Source organism: Chanos chanos, chromosome 9 (genome assembly GCF_902362185.1).
Source record: "Chanos chanos chromosome 9, fChaCha1.1, whole genome shotgun sequence".
In the NCBI taxonomy this organism is placed as follows: Eukaryota; Metazoa; Chordata; class Actinopteri; order Gonorynchiformes; family Chanidae; genus Chanos; species Chanos chanos.
This window is the reverse complement of record NC_044503.1, coordinates 7,808,857-7,825,000: the sequence shown is the minus strand read 5'-3', so window position 1 is coordinate 7,825,000 and position 16,144 is coordinate 7,808,857. Positions and strand designations below refer to the sequence as shown.

The 16,144-nt window shown below is 41.7% G+C and overlaps 2 protein-coding genes across 4 annotated transcripts in view; both read right to left on the bottom strand.

The window, feature by feature from the left end:
• Positions 1-449: 449 nt before the first annotated feature.
• Positions 450-10,067, bottom strand: sin3b (SIN3 transcription regulator family member B). The gene is made up of 20 exons (XM_030784361.1): positions 9,692-10,067; positions 8,466-8,572; positions 8,209-8,362; positions 7,610-7,840; positions 7,251-7,403; positions 6,968-7,090; positions 6,778-6,867; positions 6,549-6,667; positions 6,207-6,417; positions 5,747-5,863; positions 5,401-5,639; positions 4,830-5,013; positions 4,307-4,588; positions 3,832-4,201; positions 3,405-3,574; positions 3,107-3,280; positions 2,798-2,890; positions 2,513-2,607; positions 1,658-1,856; positions 450-1,469 (listed from the first exon to the last, which is right to left on the bottom strand). Exons 1-20 carry the CDS (start codon positions 9,797-9,799, stop codon positions 1,239-1,241), a joined length of 3,450 nt encoding a protein of 1,149 aa, XP_030640221.1. The 5' UTR covers positions 9,800-10,067; the 3' UTR covers positions 450-1,238.
• Positions 10,068-15,144: 5,077 nt separating this feature from the next.
• Positions 15,145-16,144, bottom strand: part of xpr1a (xenotropic and polytropic retrovirus receptor 1a) — a 57,207-nt gene continuing 56,207 nt past the window's right edge. For all 3 annotated transcript variants that reach the window (XM_030784471.1, XM_030784470.1, XM_030784472.1), the window contains one exon: positions 15,145-15,996. In XM_030784471.1, the coding sequence (XP_030640331.1) occupies positions 15,936-15,996 (61 nt within the window). In that variant the 3' untranslated portion in view covers positions 15,145-15,935. The remainder of the gene's footprint in view (positions 15,997-16,144) is intronic.

Sequence of the window (16,144 nt, the reverse complement as noted above, 5' to 3'; positions counted from 1 at the left end):
AGAGTGCTGCTGTAAATAGGGTATCACATGTATAAAAATCAGTTTGTCCGAAAAACTTGGAAACCTTCAACGAACTCATATAGTCATATTTGTTATGGTTTGTGTAATGTTCAAAATCCCACCCAACTTCCCGCCGCCCATATGTGCCCAGGTCACTAAACTACATCCGGTTAGAGAATTATGGGAATTGTTGTACTGTTGGAGCAAAGAACGTTAAAACCCCGTTAGCCGTACTAAAGTTAAATTGGTACGTAACTACCCATATTAACAATACTTACTTTGTGTTGAGACTGTGAAAATTCAGCTGAAGAATAAGATTATAATAAAGTAAACAAACAAACAAAATCTACAAAAAAAAAATCCCCCAACTCAATATCTTATGAACTTCACAACTAGGTTGTTTATTTCGTGATAACTGATACAGGATAAATGTTATACATTCTTTTCAAACACTGATATTCTGTTGTTTTTTTTACGTTTACGTAAAATTACACCAACCAAAGCAAGGACTTGGTGAAATCATTGACGTGATACATAATTCAGATGCTTAACAAAATTAAATCAGTTGAGAAAAGAGCCGTACGTCGGACGACAACTGGCAATGATCTGTTTAGTTACGAGAGAAAATGAAAAGAATAAACACTCAACATAAACGAAATGAAAAAAAAAAGACATTAGGACTCAGTCACAACAGAAACAACAAAATGTTTCGTTCACCATTCATCATAACCTTTCATCAAGTTAAAGCATACATAAAATGCATAGAGCATATGCAAATACAATATATATATGCAATTACTTGAGTTGACCATACTGTACAAAAGACATACAGAGGCAGAAGACACACTTACCATTTCTTTCATTACTTCAGTATAAACATGTACAAACAAAAGGTCCTCCTTGCTTTACATAAGCTAAAAACTATGATGGACTTTTAAAAATGTAGACATTCACATTTCTGGAACAAACTCAAGGATTTTGATCATACTGCATCTCTTGCAAACGGCCACCTTTTACAGCGGAACCTACGTCACCTTTTTGTTTTGTTTTTTTTTTTTTTTTTGCGACCGGCTCCCCTTAAAAATCCAAAAGTAATGCTTTCCTCCAAGATGTCTGTCCCCTCAGGCTCAACATGTCTATTATGGTCAGCTCAAGTCCATCCAGTCTCCGTCATGTGATAGCGAGAGTGAGAGTGTGAGTGTGTGCACAGGATACCGAAAAAAGAGGTGGACGCCCTTTTAGGGAGACGCTGGGGGTTTGCTGTAGTGCACTTGGTACCTATTAACAGGTAGGGCTTTAACTTGTGTGGAGATACACGTGGTCTTGCACGGAATCATATCCTCCTCTTCCTCTCCCATCAGCCAGTCCTGCACCGCCCTTTCGGCGGTGGAGGGCACGTGCTCGGCCAGCCAACCCTGGTGCCACTTCTCGAACCTGTCGTGCTGGGCGCGCGCCACCCTGTGCTGAGACTGAGAGGGAAAGGGCCGAGGGGCAAAGGCATCAGACGTTTGACTGGAAATTGGCATAACTCGAAGAGTAAATCAAGCATGTGTGACTGAGTTGTTAACAAGGCGTACAGTAGAGCAAAACAATTAGAGGAAATTAGAGGAGCGACTTAACAACGACAACGTTATTGCTCATACATTCGTTCACGTACCTTTCTGGCTTTGACCAGGGCACCCCTGCGATACATGTAGTCCTCCGAGTTCATGACAAAGACCATCTTGTGGGTGTTCAGCTTGAAGCGGCAATCCAGGCTTCCGGCACTCTCCACACCCAGTTGCCGATGCCACTCTCTCCTGCAGCGCATGGCCTCCACCTGCCGGAGCTGCCAGCGACGGAAACGCCTCAGATTCCTACAGAAAGGACACGCCCGCAAGTGCAATTTAATCAACTGAGACCCTCTGAATTAATTAAGAGTCCAAGAGAAACCAATTAGGGCCGAGCGATATGAATTATTATCTTTATCATGGAATACTGTATCACGTTTGCCTTGGCGCCGTTAAGTGAAATGATGACAATTATTTGTTGTATGATACTGCAATTTCTGAATGATGGTTAAAAAAAAAAAAAACATGTATGAACAGAAAAAAGAAATATGAAAAGACACAAAGCAGCAGCACAAACTAACATCACTGGCTGTTTGGTGTTTTTGATTCCATTTGATGTACACAAAATTTCACACAGATCTGCGCATATTTACTCATCAAATCAGTATTTTCTGGAAATTTTTCAAAGTCTAGATTGTGTGTGCACAATGAAAGGATTTGCTAAAGTCCTGTTCTATTCAAATGCATCCCTTTGTGTTTGAATGTGCCTGAGAAGTGAGTCACCGTAGTGACCGATCTGTGCGAAATCAGGACAATGTGAGACTTAAAATGAACACAGGTTTCTGCTTTCTGTCTTGCCCGATTCTAACGCAGATTAAGGACGTCTCTTAAAGGACATCCTGCTTAGGATGTTAAATCAATATGATGTCCAGCTCATTCACGCATGCTTGGCAGTCAGTTACCTTGGCAGGAACACTGGTTTGAAATAATAGCCCTCAGTCTGGGAAGACAGCGATGATTCTGTTCCCACAAACTGCTCCATGTAGTTTGAGAGAGACTGCAAAAACAAGACATCAGAGCATAACAAATGTAGATAACCTGAGACACATTTAACGAGTAATTAAATATGGAAAAGATCATTTCGCACCGTCATTCTGTCTCAGAACAAACTAGGCGTCATTAATCTAATAAACAGATCATTCAGAAATCAAACGAGCAATTGCGAGATCATTAACGACTCGTGTTACCTGCACGTCCAGTGGGTCGTCCCCCTGTGCTTCCTCTGTGTCCAAGAGCTCAATTGTCAAAGTCACTTGACCTTTGTTTTGTATGAACATGACCTGCAACGTCAAAGGAACACTAAACTTTAACTCCTCTGATATCATTCAAACCACATACATGAATTATCATTCACTGAAACGGAATAATTTTATAACAGCTTTGATATTTCATTGGTCAGAACCAAAATCTCTGGCCTCCGGGGCCTACAGCAAAGAGAAACCTTTGGAGACGGCGTCTCCTACATTGATCCTCTAGTCAAAAGACTGGTGCGCTACCTTAAAGCAGTTCTCCTCAGCCATGACTCTTTCTGCCTTCCACTGGTAGCTGGTCTCCCAGGCGGCACGTACACACTGAGAGGAGAGGTTGCCTCCTGCTGCCCCCCGTTTACGCTCGGCAAGATACAGCTCCGTCACCTGAAGACAGACTTCATCACTCACCAAGTGCTGGAGCTGAAAGGAAAAAAAAGGACAGAAAACATGTTACTTTCAACAGAATGAGAGACTGCAGCATCACTGTCTTCTAACCACTTTTCAAAAAAAAAAAAAAAAAAAACCATTATGCATTTCTCCTTACTTGTCTGACGATATTCTGGATAAGTTTGTCGATGGTGAAGCCAATGTAGGCGTGAATGGTAAACATCTCTCTCAGCGTGTCCTCGTACTGTGTTGACTCGAGGTTCCCGTCCAAGAGACTGCGCACCATGTCCAGGAAAGCTGGGTAATATTCTTCCAATTCCACCTCACCTACGCAACAGATACCAAAAAGCAAGTCATTAAACAGTACCCTTACCAACAGTACCCTTACCAACAGTACCCTTACCAAGACTCACACCAAACCATTCACATCTTACATCCGTTAACACACACAGCAATGTAGTATCTACAGAGCTGTGTCCACAAGCATGTGCCCACGCACTTCCGTTTGGTAAAACCAATAGGATCTAAAGAGCATCGCCGAGCTGAACTTGTGTTTTCGACGTCCGCTGCACAAATGCTCTTACTTGGCTGTTTAAGGCGAAGCTCCATAGCCAAATCGCTGGCCTTGTCCCTGCGGCCCTCCGCCATGAGGAGCCTCTCCCTGTTCTGCTCCGCACGGTGCTCCAGGAGTTGCCTCTCCGCCTGCCGGTACACCCGCAACAGCCGGGAGCACAGCGTCTGGTGCAGCCGCAGGAAGAAGTACCAGTTGTTGTTGACGAAGAACAGGTTGTAGACGCCGTCCAGCTCTTTCTGGTGTTCAGCTTCCGGGTCGCGCAGGTCCACTTTCTCCCCTTCCGAAGCCATGTTGTGGGAGACGGAAGGGTCCATGTTTTGGGGGGAGGTGCAACGCCGCCTTCTGGATTCCCCGTTCAGCTGCTGCTGCTGTTGCTGCTGCTGTTGCTGCTGCTGCTGTCCTCCTGCTGTCGAGGCTCCGCCACCTCCTCCTGCCGCTCCTCCCCCAGAGTTTCCCCTGTCTGTTCCTCCTTCCTCCGTCTCGGCCTCTTCGTCCGTCCACTCCTCGGTCTCGCTGAGCTCCCCGCGACGGGCGAAGAAGAGGTCCGGGACGAAGTGCTGGATGATGCGTTTGATGTGGTCCTTGTCGTCTTTGTGGATGGTTGGCTGGCGCTTGACGTGGTAGATGATGAGCGAGGCGGCGTCCTCCAAAATCTGTTTGTCCTCGTACGTGAAGACCATGTGAGGCTCACTGACCGAACCGCCTCCGCCGCCGCAGTCGCGCCCCTGCTGACCAACTCCTCCTTCTTCAGTGCTCTGCTCCTGACGCTGAGAGGAACAGAACATCATTACATTCACTTAAGCACTTCAGTCTCTTATATTGACACATGGAACAGCTACAAAAAAACCCCAAACATCTACACTCCTAAGAGCAAAAACGACTTGACGAAAGTTAACACGGACGGGGACGATTCGAAGAACAAACCTCTCAATTTGATCGTCCGAATGGGTGAGAGCTTTTGTGAAAACTGGCCCGTGGGAGGTAAAAAGGTTACGGTAAGTGACATACCTCATCATAAATGCTCTCTATCTCATTAAGGAGGCTCTTGGATCTTAAGGCCTTCATGTCATTCTGTTTGAAGTTCACGCCCTGGTGGTCCAGAGACTTGAGGTAAGCCTTTTCATACTGCTCACGCCAGATTTTATTGAAACCCTGTTGAGCTTCTCGCCACTCTTCCTCCTTGGCTTTCAATCTACAGAGACAAACACACACACATTAAACAAAATCATCTAAATGTTTGATCTCCTAATAACACCAAGGAAGTCCCAAAAGGGAAAATATTATCCACGCTGGTTTAAGTAGCTCTAGTTTCCTCTTGACCTGTGTAATGCACTATAACTTTTTCAGAACATGTAATTGAGTTTTAGCACTATGTTTTGTTTTTTTTACACAAACACTTTTACGCATCATAGATCAAACCAATTTCACACTGATGCATGTGAGATGCCTGTGAATGTGAACAAGGTTTAGACCAAGAAAAAAAAAAAAAAAGTTATTCAGAAAGTGAAACTTTATAAGTTGTACCCACAACAAACAGGGAGAGAGAGAGAAAGAAAGAAAGAAAGAAAGAAGCGTTAACCTTTTGAGCACTACAGGGACAGCAGTGGCTGGGCTCCTCTTTAGTCCTTCTATGATCTCTGGGGCTTTGTCCCCATAGATACGGTAGACCGCTCGCCGTTGGATGACCTCAGAGGTGCCTCCCAGACAGTCGTCCAGACGGAAACGGTCCTGATCCTCTGGCGAGAGGCGAGACAGTTTTTTCTGCACGCTCTCCAGGACGCGGATCGTCGCGAGGTTGGTCTCCAGGACGACGTCCAACTGGTCGAAATGAAATTAAGCACGATGAAGCGCGGGGACGCATTTTTTTTCGAGCGAGACGAGCAAAAGCGTGTGTGACGGGTACGGCTGGATTACCGCCGACTAACCTCAAACCTCTCGTCCTCGCAGCGATGGAGTTGCTCCTCGTACGGCGTCTTCTTTGAGCTCACAAACGTCGAGTCCTCAGACCAGGAAGGGAAGGACACCCAAGTGTCGTTTAGCACCTGTAAGCAAACAGACACAGTCAGCGTTTTCGGCCGTTTAAGTACTAAAGCAACAAAACGAATCTCTCTTTTTTTTTGACCAGTGTAAGATAAAACTTAGGAGACCGCCGCGCTCTGTAACGAATAACTGAAGCATGTTCTCATATTTAACAAGCTCAAACTAAAAAAAAAAAATAATAACATTGGAAAAAAAATCTATTGTCAAGCAAAAAAAACAAAAAAAAACCCAAAACACAAACTCCTGCCTTAGGCGGGCGGGTCCAATGAGGTTTGACAGTCTCACTGTGGTTAAATGAGTTTAAGTTTCTTTAATGCTGGATCGTAACATGTGTCAAGTGAGTACCTCCCTGCAGAGAGCCGTCCGGCCGCTGCACTTGGGCTGCTGGTAGGTCTTGGGCAGAGCTCGGTAGCTTGATCCAAGACGTTTACAAGAGGCATAGTCCACTTCCCTGCCCCCACCCTCCATGTAACGGTCTGACAGCCCTGACACCGAGTGAGACAGCTCTTTGTCCCCAAGAAATGACTTGAACTGGGTGTAAAGCTCTGGAAACTTCCTAAAGGGGGAGACAAAATGAAAAACAACAAAAAAAAAAAATGAATAGAAGGCAACACTTGCAACACAACATCTTTTAATGTGCTGTTTGCAGATCAGTAAAATTAGAGCGTTTTCCTTTTTGCTACTTACCCTAAGAAGGGGGTCACTAGTTGTAGCAACTCCGCTCCCGAAACTACTTCTTGATTGAATAGGGCGATACAGCGGAGGAAGTTTTCATACACTTCCTGGCTCTTGAACAAACGTCGGACCTAAACACACCGAATAAGTTACAAATTCGGCATCGGACAGCCGTATCTCCGTCACCGCTCTGAAGCAAAATGATGCAACCTCATAACGGCTTGGCGGGAGAAGAACTCACTTTATCAAAGAAGGTGAACTCGCGCAGAACTCCGTGTTTCCCGACAGACGCGAACGACTGGTCTTTGGAGCACGAGTACTTCATTTTCTTCTGAAACGTTAAATCAAAAGAAACGTGTCACTTGAATACGTAACTGACTCAGTATTGGAGAACGACATGGGGACAAATCCTATGCTGAGTTAATCCAAACCTTTAACAGGGGGGTCATGTGAGGCAACAGCATGGGTCTGGGTCTCTTCTTGCCCTGTTTGCTCACGTCATCCTCTTCCGTCTTTTTCAGATGGTCTTTCCCCGTGAGAGAGCTTCCGGTGAACTGTGATTTTTTTTTAAACACGCGTAAATTACATACACGTTACCACGTGTGCATATACATTTCACAGTGAGCTCTGTCAGGTACGGAACACATGGGTGGTGCAAGGACAGCGCAGTAACGAAACTCCGTACGGTTCAAAGAAAAAGAGGTCGATTCTTACCAGTGACCTTTTTGCGTCGGGTAGAAACTGTCCAAATTCTGCTAGCAGGTCCTCTTGTCCTTTGAAAAGGCTTGCAACCTTAGAGAAGACTTCATCCTCAGTCATACCCCCACCGCCACGACCTCTAATCTCCTTCACCTCCAACTGCTCTTTCTGAACACCACAAAAAAAAGGACATGTTACGGTACCAAAAAGTGAATACAAATATCTCTTCATGTTTTCAGGGACACCAATTGAAGACCACATTCATTTTAATCATAATTCTAAAGGACAAACGGACACTATTTGAAGACACTATCTAATGCCCCCACTGAAGCATTATGACAACCATTTTGAAATGGGCCGGTTGTTGACCGTACCTGGTAGGTATGTAGAATCTCTAAGAAGGACCGGTAGATCTCTGGGTTGTCTAAAAAACGGTTTTTGATCTTATTAACGTAACTGATGGCACTGTCAAACTCTACAGGGCTGGGTTCCGAGGTGGGGGGGGAGACGGACGACGTGGCCGGCTGAGCCTGGCTGTCCCGACTGGGGAGTGGCAAGGAAAGTCTGCTGGGAGGTTCGGGAGGTCCAGAAGACGAGGAGATACTCTCTGGAGATCTGACGGCCTCGCTCTGAGCCGGGCCTGCTTCGGCCACAGCCGAAGCGGACGCGCTGACAGCTGGGCTGGCCGCACTCTTCCCCTGTCCCGGAGATACCTGCAAATAACATGCTAGCAGGTCAGTACACTACAATACAGGCTAAAGCCACACTCCCCCCCCCCCATTTATTTCATTCACATCAAATTAGGTAGCATCCGTCACAACACGAAGAATTGCTTTATGAAGCACAGTGACATTTAGCCCCCCTTTTTTTTTTTATATACAGCGAAGTTAATCACATGTGAATTGAGAAAATGATTTATCTTTAACCATCAGGACATGGAGGAAGAGTCTTATTCACATGTCATTATTCTCACTTGAGCAGAAAGAGGGGACTGAAGAAATACCATTCCATTCTTGGGCAATTCTATTCGATAACCTGGCGGCAGAAAGGCATTGAATCCCAAGACAAGGTCCGGATGACCGTGGAACAGCTGAGATACACGATTGATCACACCCGGCGTGTCAATACTGTAAAAAATAGTGGAATATGATTAAAAACAAAAATGACATATTTTCAGATGAACCTGAAGCCTGTTTTATTGTTTATGGTGAAAGTCAAGTTATTCCATACTTTTGTGATTTGAACTCCTTCATGATGTCGAGAAATTTGTTGTAGATTCCAGGATCATTTGCAAACCGTATTTTAACCTGGTCCAAATACGATAAGGCATCTTCGACCTGAGAGGGAATAAAAATCTGTTTTTCATTTCTCAAATCAAACGTAATTTAAATGCATGAATAAATCAATCAATTTCTGGAGAGAGCACTGAGACAATGGGCGAGTGGTACCTCCACTGCTAATGTGAAATCAGTTACAGACAGCTGTCACACTTGAATAAGCTCCAAAAGTACTTACGTACCTACGTATTTTCGGTAAAGCAAAAATTAGCCGAACATATTTTGAAATGCTGCTGATATAGTATCACGGAGCCTGAAATAGCCTGCTGTATGATACTCTTTATCAGAAATCAAGTCGACCGGAGAAAACAAGCCATCCTCTGCAATGAACAAACTCAAAAACTGAAGCAAATAGGTGCTCTGCACATCTAAACAATAACAAACACTGCGAACACAAACGTTGGGGCAAATTCATGAAAACAGTGAACTGTAATCACATCAGGTCGTTTCAATCATCCACCGAAGGCTAGTTTGCAGTCCTGTAAATACTCCGTTTCTTGGGTCTCTCGACTCCGAAAAAGAGGAGAAAATAGTACCTAGACAACATCGTTATCGAAACAACTAACTAGTTAACCTCGCTAGTTAATTCTCTTGTTACTAGAAATCGTTACCTTGTAATTGTTCGGTTAACGAGTGACTGAAAAACATAGGGAGCTAGATAAGTAGCTATTAGCGTACAAGACGAATGCTTCAGCCTGGTGTTAACAAAGACCATTCTAGTAGCTGGCGACATAATGAAAACGGGAAGAAAACAGTGACTTTCTTCTGCGATCTGGCTACAGACATGACAGACTGACCCCTTAATGTAGCCGGGCACAACTGTAAAAGTAGCTTACACCCCCAAAACATGAATATGTTCTAAACATTATCTGATTATCTGGCTCCGTGAATACATGTCGAAGATCGCATGCATCTACTCTGCCGTTAATAAGTTTTACTGTGAGCTTGCCAGAGTGCGTTCAATTTTGTCCCATGTCTTTTTTCACATTAGCGGGTAAGACTGAATAGTGTGCTGAGAAGCCATGCACTTTCAATTTGGAAATGGTTCTGTAGGAAGCCACGATATGACTGTCTCTTTTTTCATTGTTGCAGCGCCTTTACGTTAGATTATTGCCTTACCTTCAGTTTTTGAAAGTGCTGCTGTTGTACTTGCTTTTGAACAACATAGGCCTTGTCTTGGATTTGGTTTATTTGCTTCGTGTTGCTGTGTGACTGAATTTTCGCCATTGTCCCCAACAGCTACCAAGCCACAACTTGATTATTTGCTTCGTTCCGTATCTGCCGAGAAAGCAGACGGATCTTGTAGCCTCGTATAAGTAGCCAGTTAGCTAGCAACGTCTATTTGGCTAGCTGATAGCTAGCTAGCCAGCTAAAAAAAAAATCTTGGCAAGTGTGAGTACCAGCGACCACTTGATTTGAATTAAATAAAACATCCAACACTGAAGTTTACAGATGCATATCTAACAGAAGCCCAACTGGCGGAATTAATGTAGAGTCTAAAGAAGAAAAAACGTTTACGTAAAAGATTGCAGGTTATATTATTTTAAACAACTATTGCCTGTCTCTTTAAATTCGGCGGCAGCTTTGCAGTCTTTCTTGGCGTCCGGAAGCGAAGGGAGTGCAAAAGATTAAAGGACGCATGTGCAAACACATCGAGGCGGAGTTTTCTAACATTTCCCTCTCCACAAATATGAATGAGATTCAGGGAGGAGGAGGGGGTACACAGTTCCAGTGGAGTGCTCGAGGGAAGGGGCACTCTGTCAAATTGATTGTAGATCAGCAGATAGTTAGTGATTCAAAATTACAAGGAGGAGGACAATATAAACCCAGCCAAAATCGACGCAAAGAAACGTGAGTGTTGAGGCAATCAATATGATATATGAATATGATATGTTACAGAATGAACATTATGTTCCTTTTTTTCCAGATATCTGGTCCACGGTGATATATTAGCTAAACGCCTGTCTTAATGTCTTTTGTGTGTGTCAAGCATTTGTATGTATTTATCAAAAATAATATTTTATATATATTAATAATTTTACCCTGTTTATACATGGTTACATGCGAACAGAAACGATATGCTCACTGCATTTTACAGGACCTCATGTACCACCTGTGCGCGTTATGATAGGTACGCATAACAAGTGGATGGGAACTGGTTGCATTGAATAAAAAGCCTGACACAGAATGAAGGTTTTAAAAATAAGCGTGGTTTATAAAACCCAGATATGACAGGATCACCATAGTGTATACAGAAATACAAATGAGACCATCAGTAGAACCATCATAGTACAGTGTAATACACTCAACATTTACAAACTACTCTGTAAAAGGGGAATTGTAAGACATTTCCTTTCTTTTATGTCTCTTTTAACACATAACCACAAAAAATGTATCTTTTTTTTTCTTAGCTTAATCAAAAGTACCACCAGCTATGTACTACAAACATTGTCACAGTCATTTGTTTTAGAAAGAAAGGACAGAACATCAAGAAGTTAGAAAAAGATACAGAAATGTCAAGCACTTAACATCATGGGTTTAGCAAGCAGATAAATTAGCAAATAATCGTGTTCTCCCATGAGAAAATGATGCTTAATCGTTCAGGTCTTGAAGTGTAAAAAAAAAAAAAAAATGTACAAAAGAACCCTCAGAGCTGAGGAGTCTTCACTGACCCCTTTTTTTTTGTCAATGTCACACATAGGGCAGTTGCCTAGTATACCCAAAGTGTTCTCCCATATCGTGTTTCTTGAGTATAGATCTGTATCCTCTCTTGAGTGGTTTTGTATCAGCCTCGAAACCATTTCCACTCTTACCCTAGCCCGTTTGCAAAACTATTGGATAAGGGGGGCCAGGAATAATTCAAAAAGAAACACCAAGACAAGATCGAACATATTCCATATTCACTAAGCTTATTCTTAACACACCAACAGGATTTCTACATATGACAAAATGTTGGATTGTGAATAATAATAAAAACAAAACAAAACACCTCCCTCTTCACCTTAATACTGCTTGTTTAAAGCAAAAAAAAAAAAAAAAAACAACCTCCCAACAAGTACATAAATAATTAGTACAAGTACTAGTCGTTGTTCTTATGCACATCATGTAAAAATAAATTAAAGTATTTACAATGCAAAATGAAAGCAGCATGCAGGCAAGACAAATTGGCAAAGCGACACAAAAATAGTCAGTGAGGGTAGAGTAGAGGCTTGTGCTGTCCAGGGAAGGTAAAATGGCTCTAATTAGTAAGAGCTTTTAAGAGGGAAAGGGTAGAGAGAGTGTGTATGTTCGTAAACATGTGTGTATGTGTGTGTGTGTGTTTGTGTGTGTGCGCGCGCCAACATGCAGGTGAGTGTTTTGGAGGCAACATGGCATGCAGAGCACTCAAATGGTTCTAAAAACTCCTAAATGCACAACAGCTACAAGTAAATACAACAGCTGTGTTCTATCAAGATCAAGGTCTTTGGTGATGTGACTGGTTGGCTGTCCTCTTCAAGCAGTTTTGGCTAGGAACTCAAGGTGGAGAAAATGCTTTCCTCCCCCCAAAAAAACAATTGCAATTTTATGAACTAGGTAGAAATGAATTATTTGCCTCCCAGTGATTCATTAAGATTTGAGGACTTTGTATGACAATACACTTAATAGCACATTTAAGACAGAGGTCAATCCTCTAGTCACAATTACAGCCACAAAATTACCTTACATAGTTCAACATCACAAGCCATTGAATATTTTACTTGTTAATGGTGGGTAAAGTATGTTACACTTCCTACGTGATTTTTTCTTTGTTTGTTTGTTTACATTTTGGGCGTACCACCCTGATTTTCACATGTCTACAAATCAAAAGGTTGATCAATAAAAGCAAAATAAACCAGCTAGTGACAAACAGTACAACTGTTCACTGTACATCAACTTGAGAACAAGAACTCATCTTTCCACAGGGATCAGAGAGAGTGAGAGAAAGAGAGAGAGAGAGAGAGAGAGATGGTGTATTACAGAGACAAGAGCAGATAGCCATCCAAAATGCAACAGTTAGAGTTTCTTTGAGAAGTCCAGAGGCCCTGGAAGAGGAGCTCACGCACTTTCAGAGCTAACAGCCCACAGAGATTGTGCTTGCAAATGTCCACAAAAGATATGATAAAGGGAAGAACAAAGCATGAGAGAGGGGGGGGGGTGTTTCTAAACACACAAACAAACAAAAATATTGTATTAATAAGTTGTACATTGCCCTGAAGGGGTTTGAAAAATACAAGACAAATAAGCTAATATGACAGCAGATATCTACGTTTTATTAAAAACATGAAGTAAAAAGGTGGAATGTACCATCTTGACTCTTCAGAGGTGGGGTTTTTTTTGTCATCAGGGAAACGCATGAGGTGTGTGAGGAGTCAAAAAAACCCCCATATTAATGGTGGTTGAGAAAATGAGTATAAACTGGACAATAGTGAGAATAAATAGGCTTTGTTCTCCACTAAGGATAGCAACACAATCTGTGTTGTATTCATGTGAAAAGTTGTAATTTCGCACAGCACATGTAGAGTTGACTGATTTTTGCATTTTTGCCAAAATTGTTTTGTATTTCCAAGGACCATAAACAACCTGATAGATAAGGGAGTTTATTATGAGTTCTTCCCATGTGGACATCATGCCCTTTGTAAGCAAATTCTCTCTAAAACAGAGCTAATGCTAGTGACTGAGCTTGGCTGCGACAAGAACACTCAGAGCATACAAAAAATAACAAACCTTTAACCTCTTTGTACAATGTTTTTACTAAAAGGTTAATGTGACATTGTTTATTAGTATTCTTCTTATTATTATTATAATTATTATAGGAATCAGCCTTAGGAACCTGTAGACGTGGCTGAGGTTAAGGCGTAGATCTTCTTAAAGGAAGCCAATCAGCTCCTTCGATTTTTCACGTCACACAGACATAAGCATCGCAAGATCGATGTCATCAACGCTTTATGCATCGTGCTTCCCTTTTCTTTCTTTCTTTTTTTTTTTTTAACATGTCTATGATATAAAACAGCAATATTATAACAATTTATACTGTTTAAGACTCCATAGAAGGATGGTCTGAGCCTATGCGTGCACGAAGTTTACGGCAGTGTTTCAATCTCCCTTTTTAACAAACATTTCAAACAAAAATAATGGCGTTGGAAATGTCTCCTGATAAATGATGAAGGTCCTTTGGGGACCTTAACTGTCACATAATTGATTTGTGAGTGTGTGTGTGTGTGTGTGTGGGTGTGGGTGTGGGTGTGCTGTCTACAAGTGAAAAATGGACTACAAAACTTCAGGTCCTTTTAAGTTAGCCTTGCGACCGTCATGCAGAAGAGGATGCACATGTCCTAAGTACTTTAAAAATAATCGTACCAGTCACTGGTAGAGAGATGTATTTGAAACCAAACTGGTTGCTCTCCGATGCTTAAAATCCCCCTCAAGTGGCAAGAGAGGACTGTCTCGTTTAGTAAGCAGAGCACAAACTAGATTAGTTTGCTTAAGGCTCCAAAGTTCTAGAACAGTCCAGGGATGCGCTTTGTGAAGATGCTGATTGTTCTGCAGAGTAGGATGTTTTCCAGGAAGACCCTGGAGTGGGCCTGTGTGTCTCTGCCAAGTTCTCACAGACTCGAGAATCAATCGTTCTAATCAATCATTATGTCACAGATCATTTTGCTTGGTCCCAAAACTCGGTCAGGTAACCTCAAACAGCAAGGACAACAAACGGGTTCAATTACGCATCAGGAATGTTGCAAAAACAAACAAACAAACAAACAAAAGAAACCCCTGCAACTTCTAAAACTCTTTTTTTTTTTTTATCTTTTCCTGCTTTAAGTCTTGCAGTCCAGTAGAATTTGGCTGATATTAGCATTGTACCTCAGCAATGAAAACATTCAAATGAATAATACATTATAAACAACATTAAGCAAAGTAAAGCTTTGGCATTAAGCATTGTGCACATGCAGGCCGCGTAATGCAAGTACATTTAAAAACTGTTTGGGCAATTTAATTCCTGTGAGCTTTGCCGTTATTAATGCACAAGCCGAAAGCTGTCAATGTCAAGACAATCTGACAGAACTGAAAAATAAGAGCCGGTCTAATTTGTTTTCAAAGCCTGACACCATCGTGATTTCACAAACATCTCTAAATATCACTTAACATTCATCTTGTTTTCGTCTCTCTGTTCAATCTGAAATTCTGTCAGATTCTACAGTCTCAAAAAAAAAACAGATTTTCTGACGACTCAACTTTTTCTTTTTTTTTTTCTTTTCCTTTTTCGTTTTGCGTGGAGTTTTGGCAAATCTCTGTAAGGGACAAGTGTTCACTGTCTGAGACAGGGAGGAGTAAAATGCCACCTGAAGAGTTTTTATTCACCTAAAGAGACAAATCCGGTATCAGCTTTTTAAAAGTTAAACCTCAGCCTTTCCTCTCTTGAGAAATGTTACCTGGGACATTGTTGCACAGATAATCTCACTGCTCTCATTCTCATAAATAACAGATGTTAAAAAAAAATCAAAATAACAACTATGAGATCGAGACAATGCACATTCAAAAATAAAATGAGAAAAAAAAGCAACTCTGAATATTAAATATGATTTAAAAATGTCTCTCTCCTATATGTTGCTTTTGAAATCAAAAGCACTTCTCCTGCAAGTGCAGCCAGGGCTGTACACTGACTCGATGAAGAAAACGATTGAAAGAGATGAATAGAAAAAGTCCAACAACCATTAAGCTGTTGTCTTTTTTTTTTCTTTAAGATGAGCTGTGGTTATTGTTCAGTTCTGGAGTCCATGCTCTGTAGTATATTATTATTATTATTATTATTATTATCATCATTATTATTAAAATTATAATTCATGTTAGTTCTCTGATTTTTAATAATGATTCTTCTCCCTGTAGATCCTGATATATCAAATGTTTGTAAACAGTCATATGTTTATGCATTAATACATCTTCCAAAAATGAAATTAAAATAAATGTACAAACACAAAAAAAAGTATTAATATTGAGAAATCAAATTAAAAAGTCTAATAAAAAAGTACTTGGAGGAAAATTCCATTCCTGGCTTTTTCCAAGAGTGTGCCTGTATGTGTGTGTGTGTGTGTGTGTGTGTGTGTGTGGGTGGGTGCGTGCTGACAAACAGTTAACCAAAGGTATTGCATGTTTGTGCTCAAGTCTGTCTACTGATCTTTCCCTGTGAGTGCGCGTGTGTGTGTGTGTGCACATGTATGTCTGTGCGTGTGTGTATGTGTGTGTGAGAGAGAGAGAGAGAGATAGAGAGAGAAATGAGGCAGCTCTGTGATGGACTGATTGGAAAGCTGAGAGAGGATGAGTCCTCTGGCAGTGATTGGCTGCTTCGTCTTCAGCTGAAGGCTTCATCATCCGTATCTTCAATCAATACCTTGGTGTCTTTTGTCTTCGACCTGATAATAACAGAGAGAAAGGGAGATAGATAGAGGTCGCCCATTCTGAAATGAATCGCGTTATACTGTATTGAATCACATATTGAAATAAATGACAAGTTATCCTATCACTACTTATTATCCTCTTGCTTTTTTTTTCCGTCAATCA

Coding starts and splice junctions, on each gene's coding strand:
- sin3b (XM_030784361.1), bottom strand. CDS start 9,799: ATGGCGAAAATTCAGTCACACAGCAACACGAAGCAAATAAACCAAATC. Junction 8,573..9,691: donor AGCACTTTCAAAAACTGAAG/GTAAGGCAATAA, acceptor ATTCCCTCTCAG/GTCGAAGATGCCTTATCGTA. Junction 5,014..5,400: donor GTCCCTGTAGTGCTCAAAAG/GTTAACGCTTCT, acceptor TTGTCTCTGTAG/ATTGAAAGCCAAGGAGGAAG.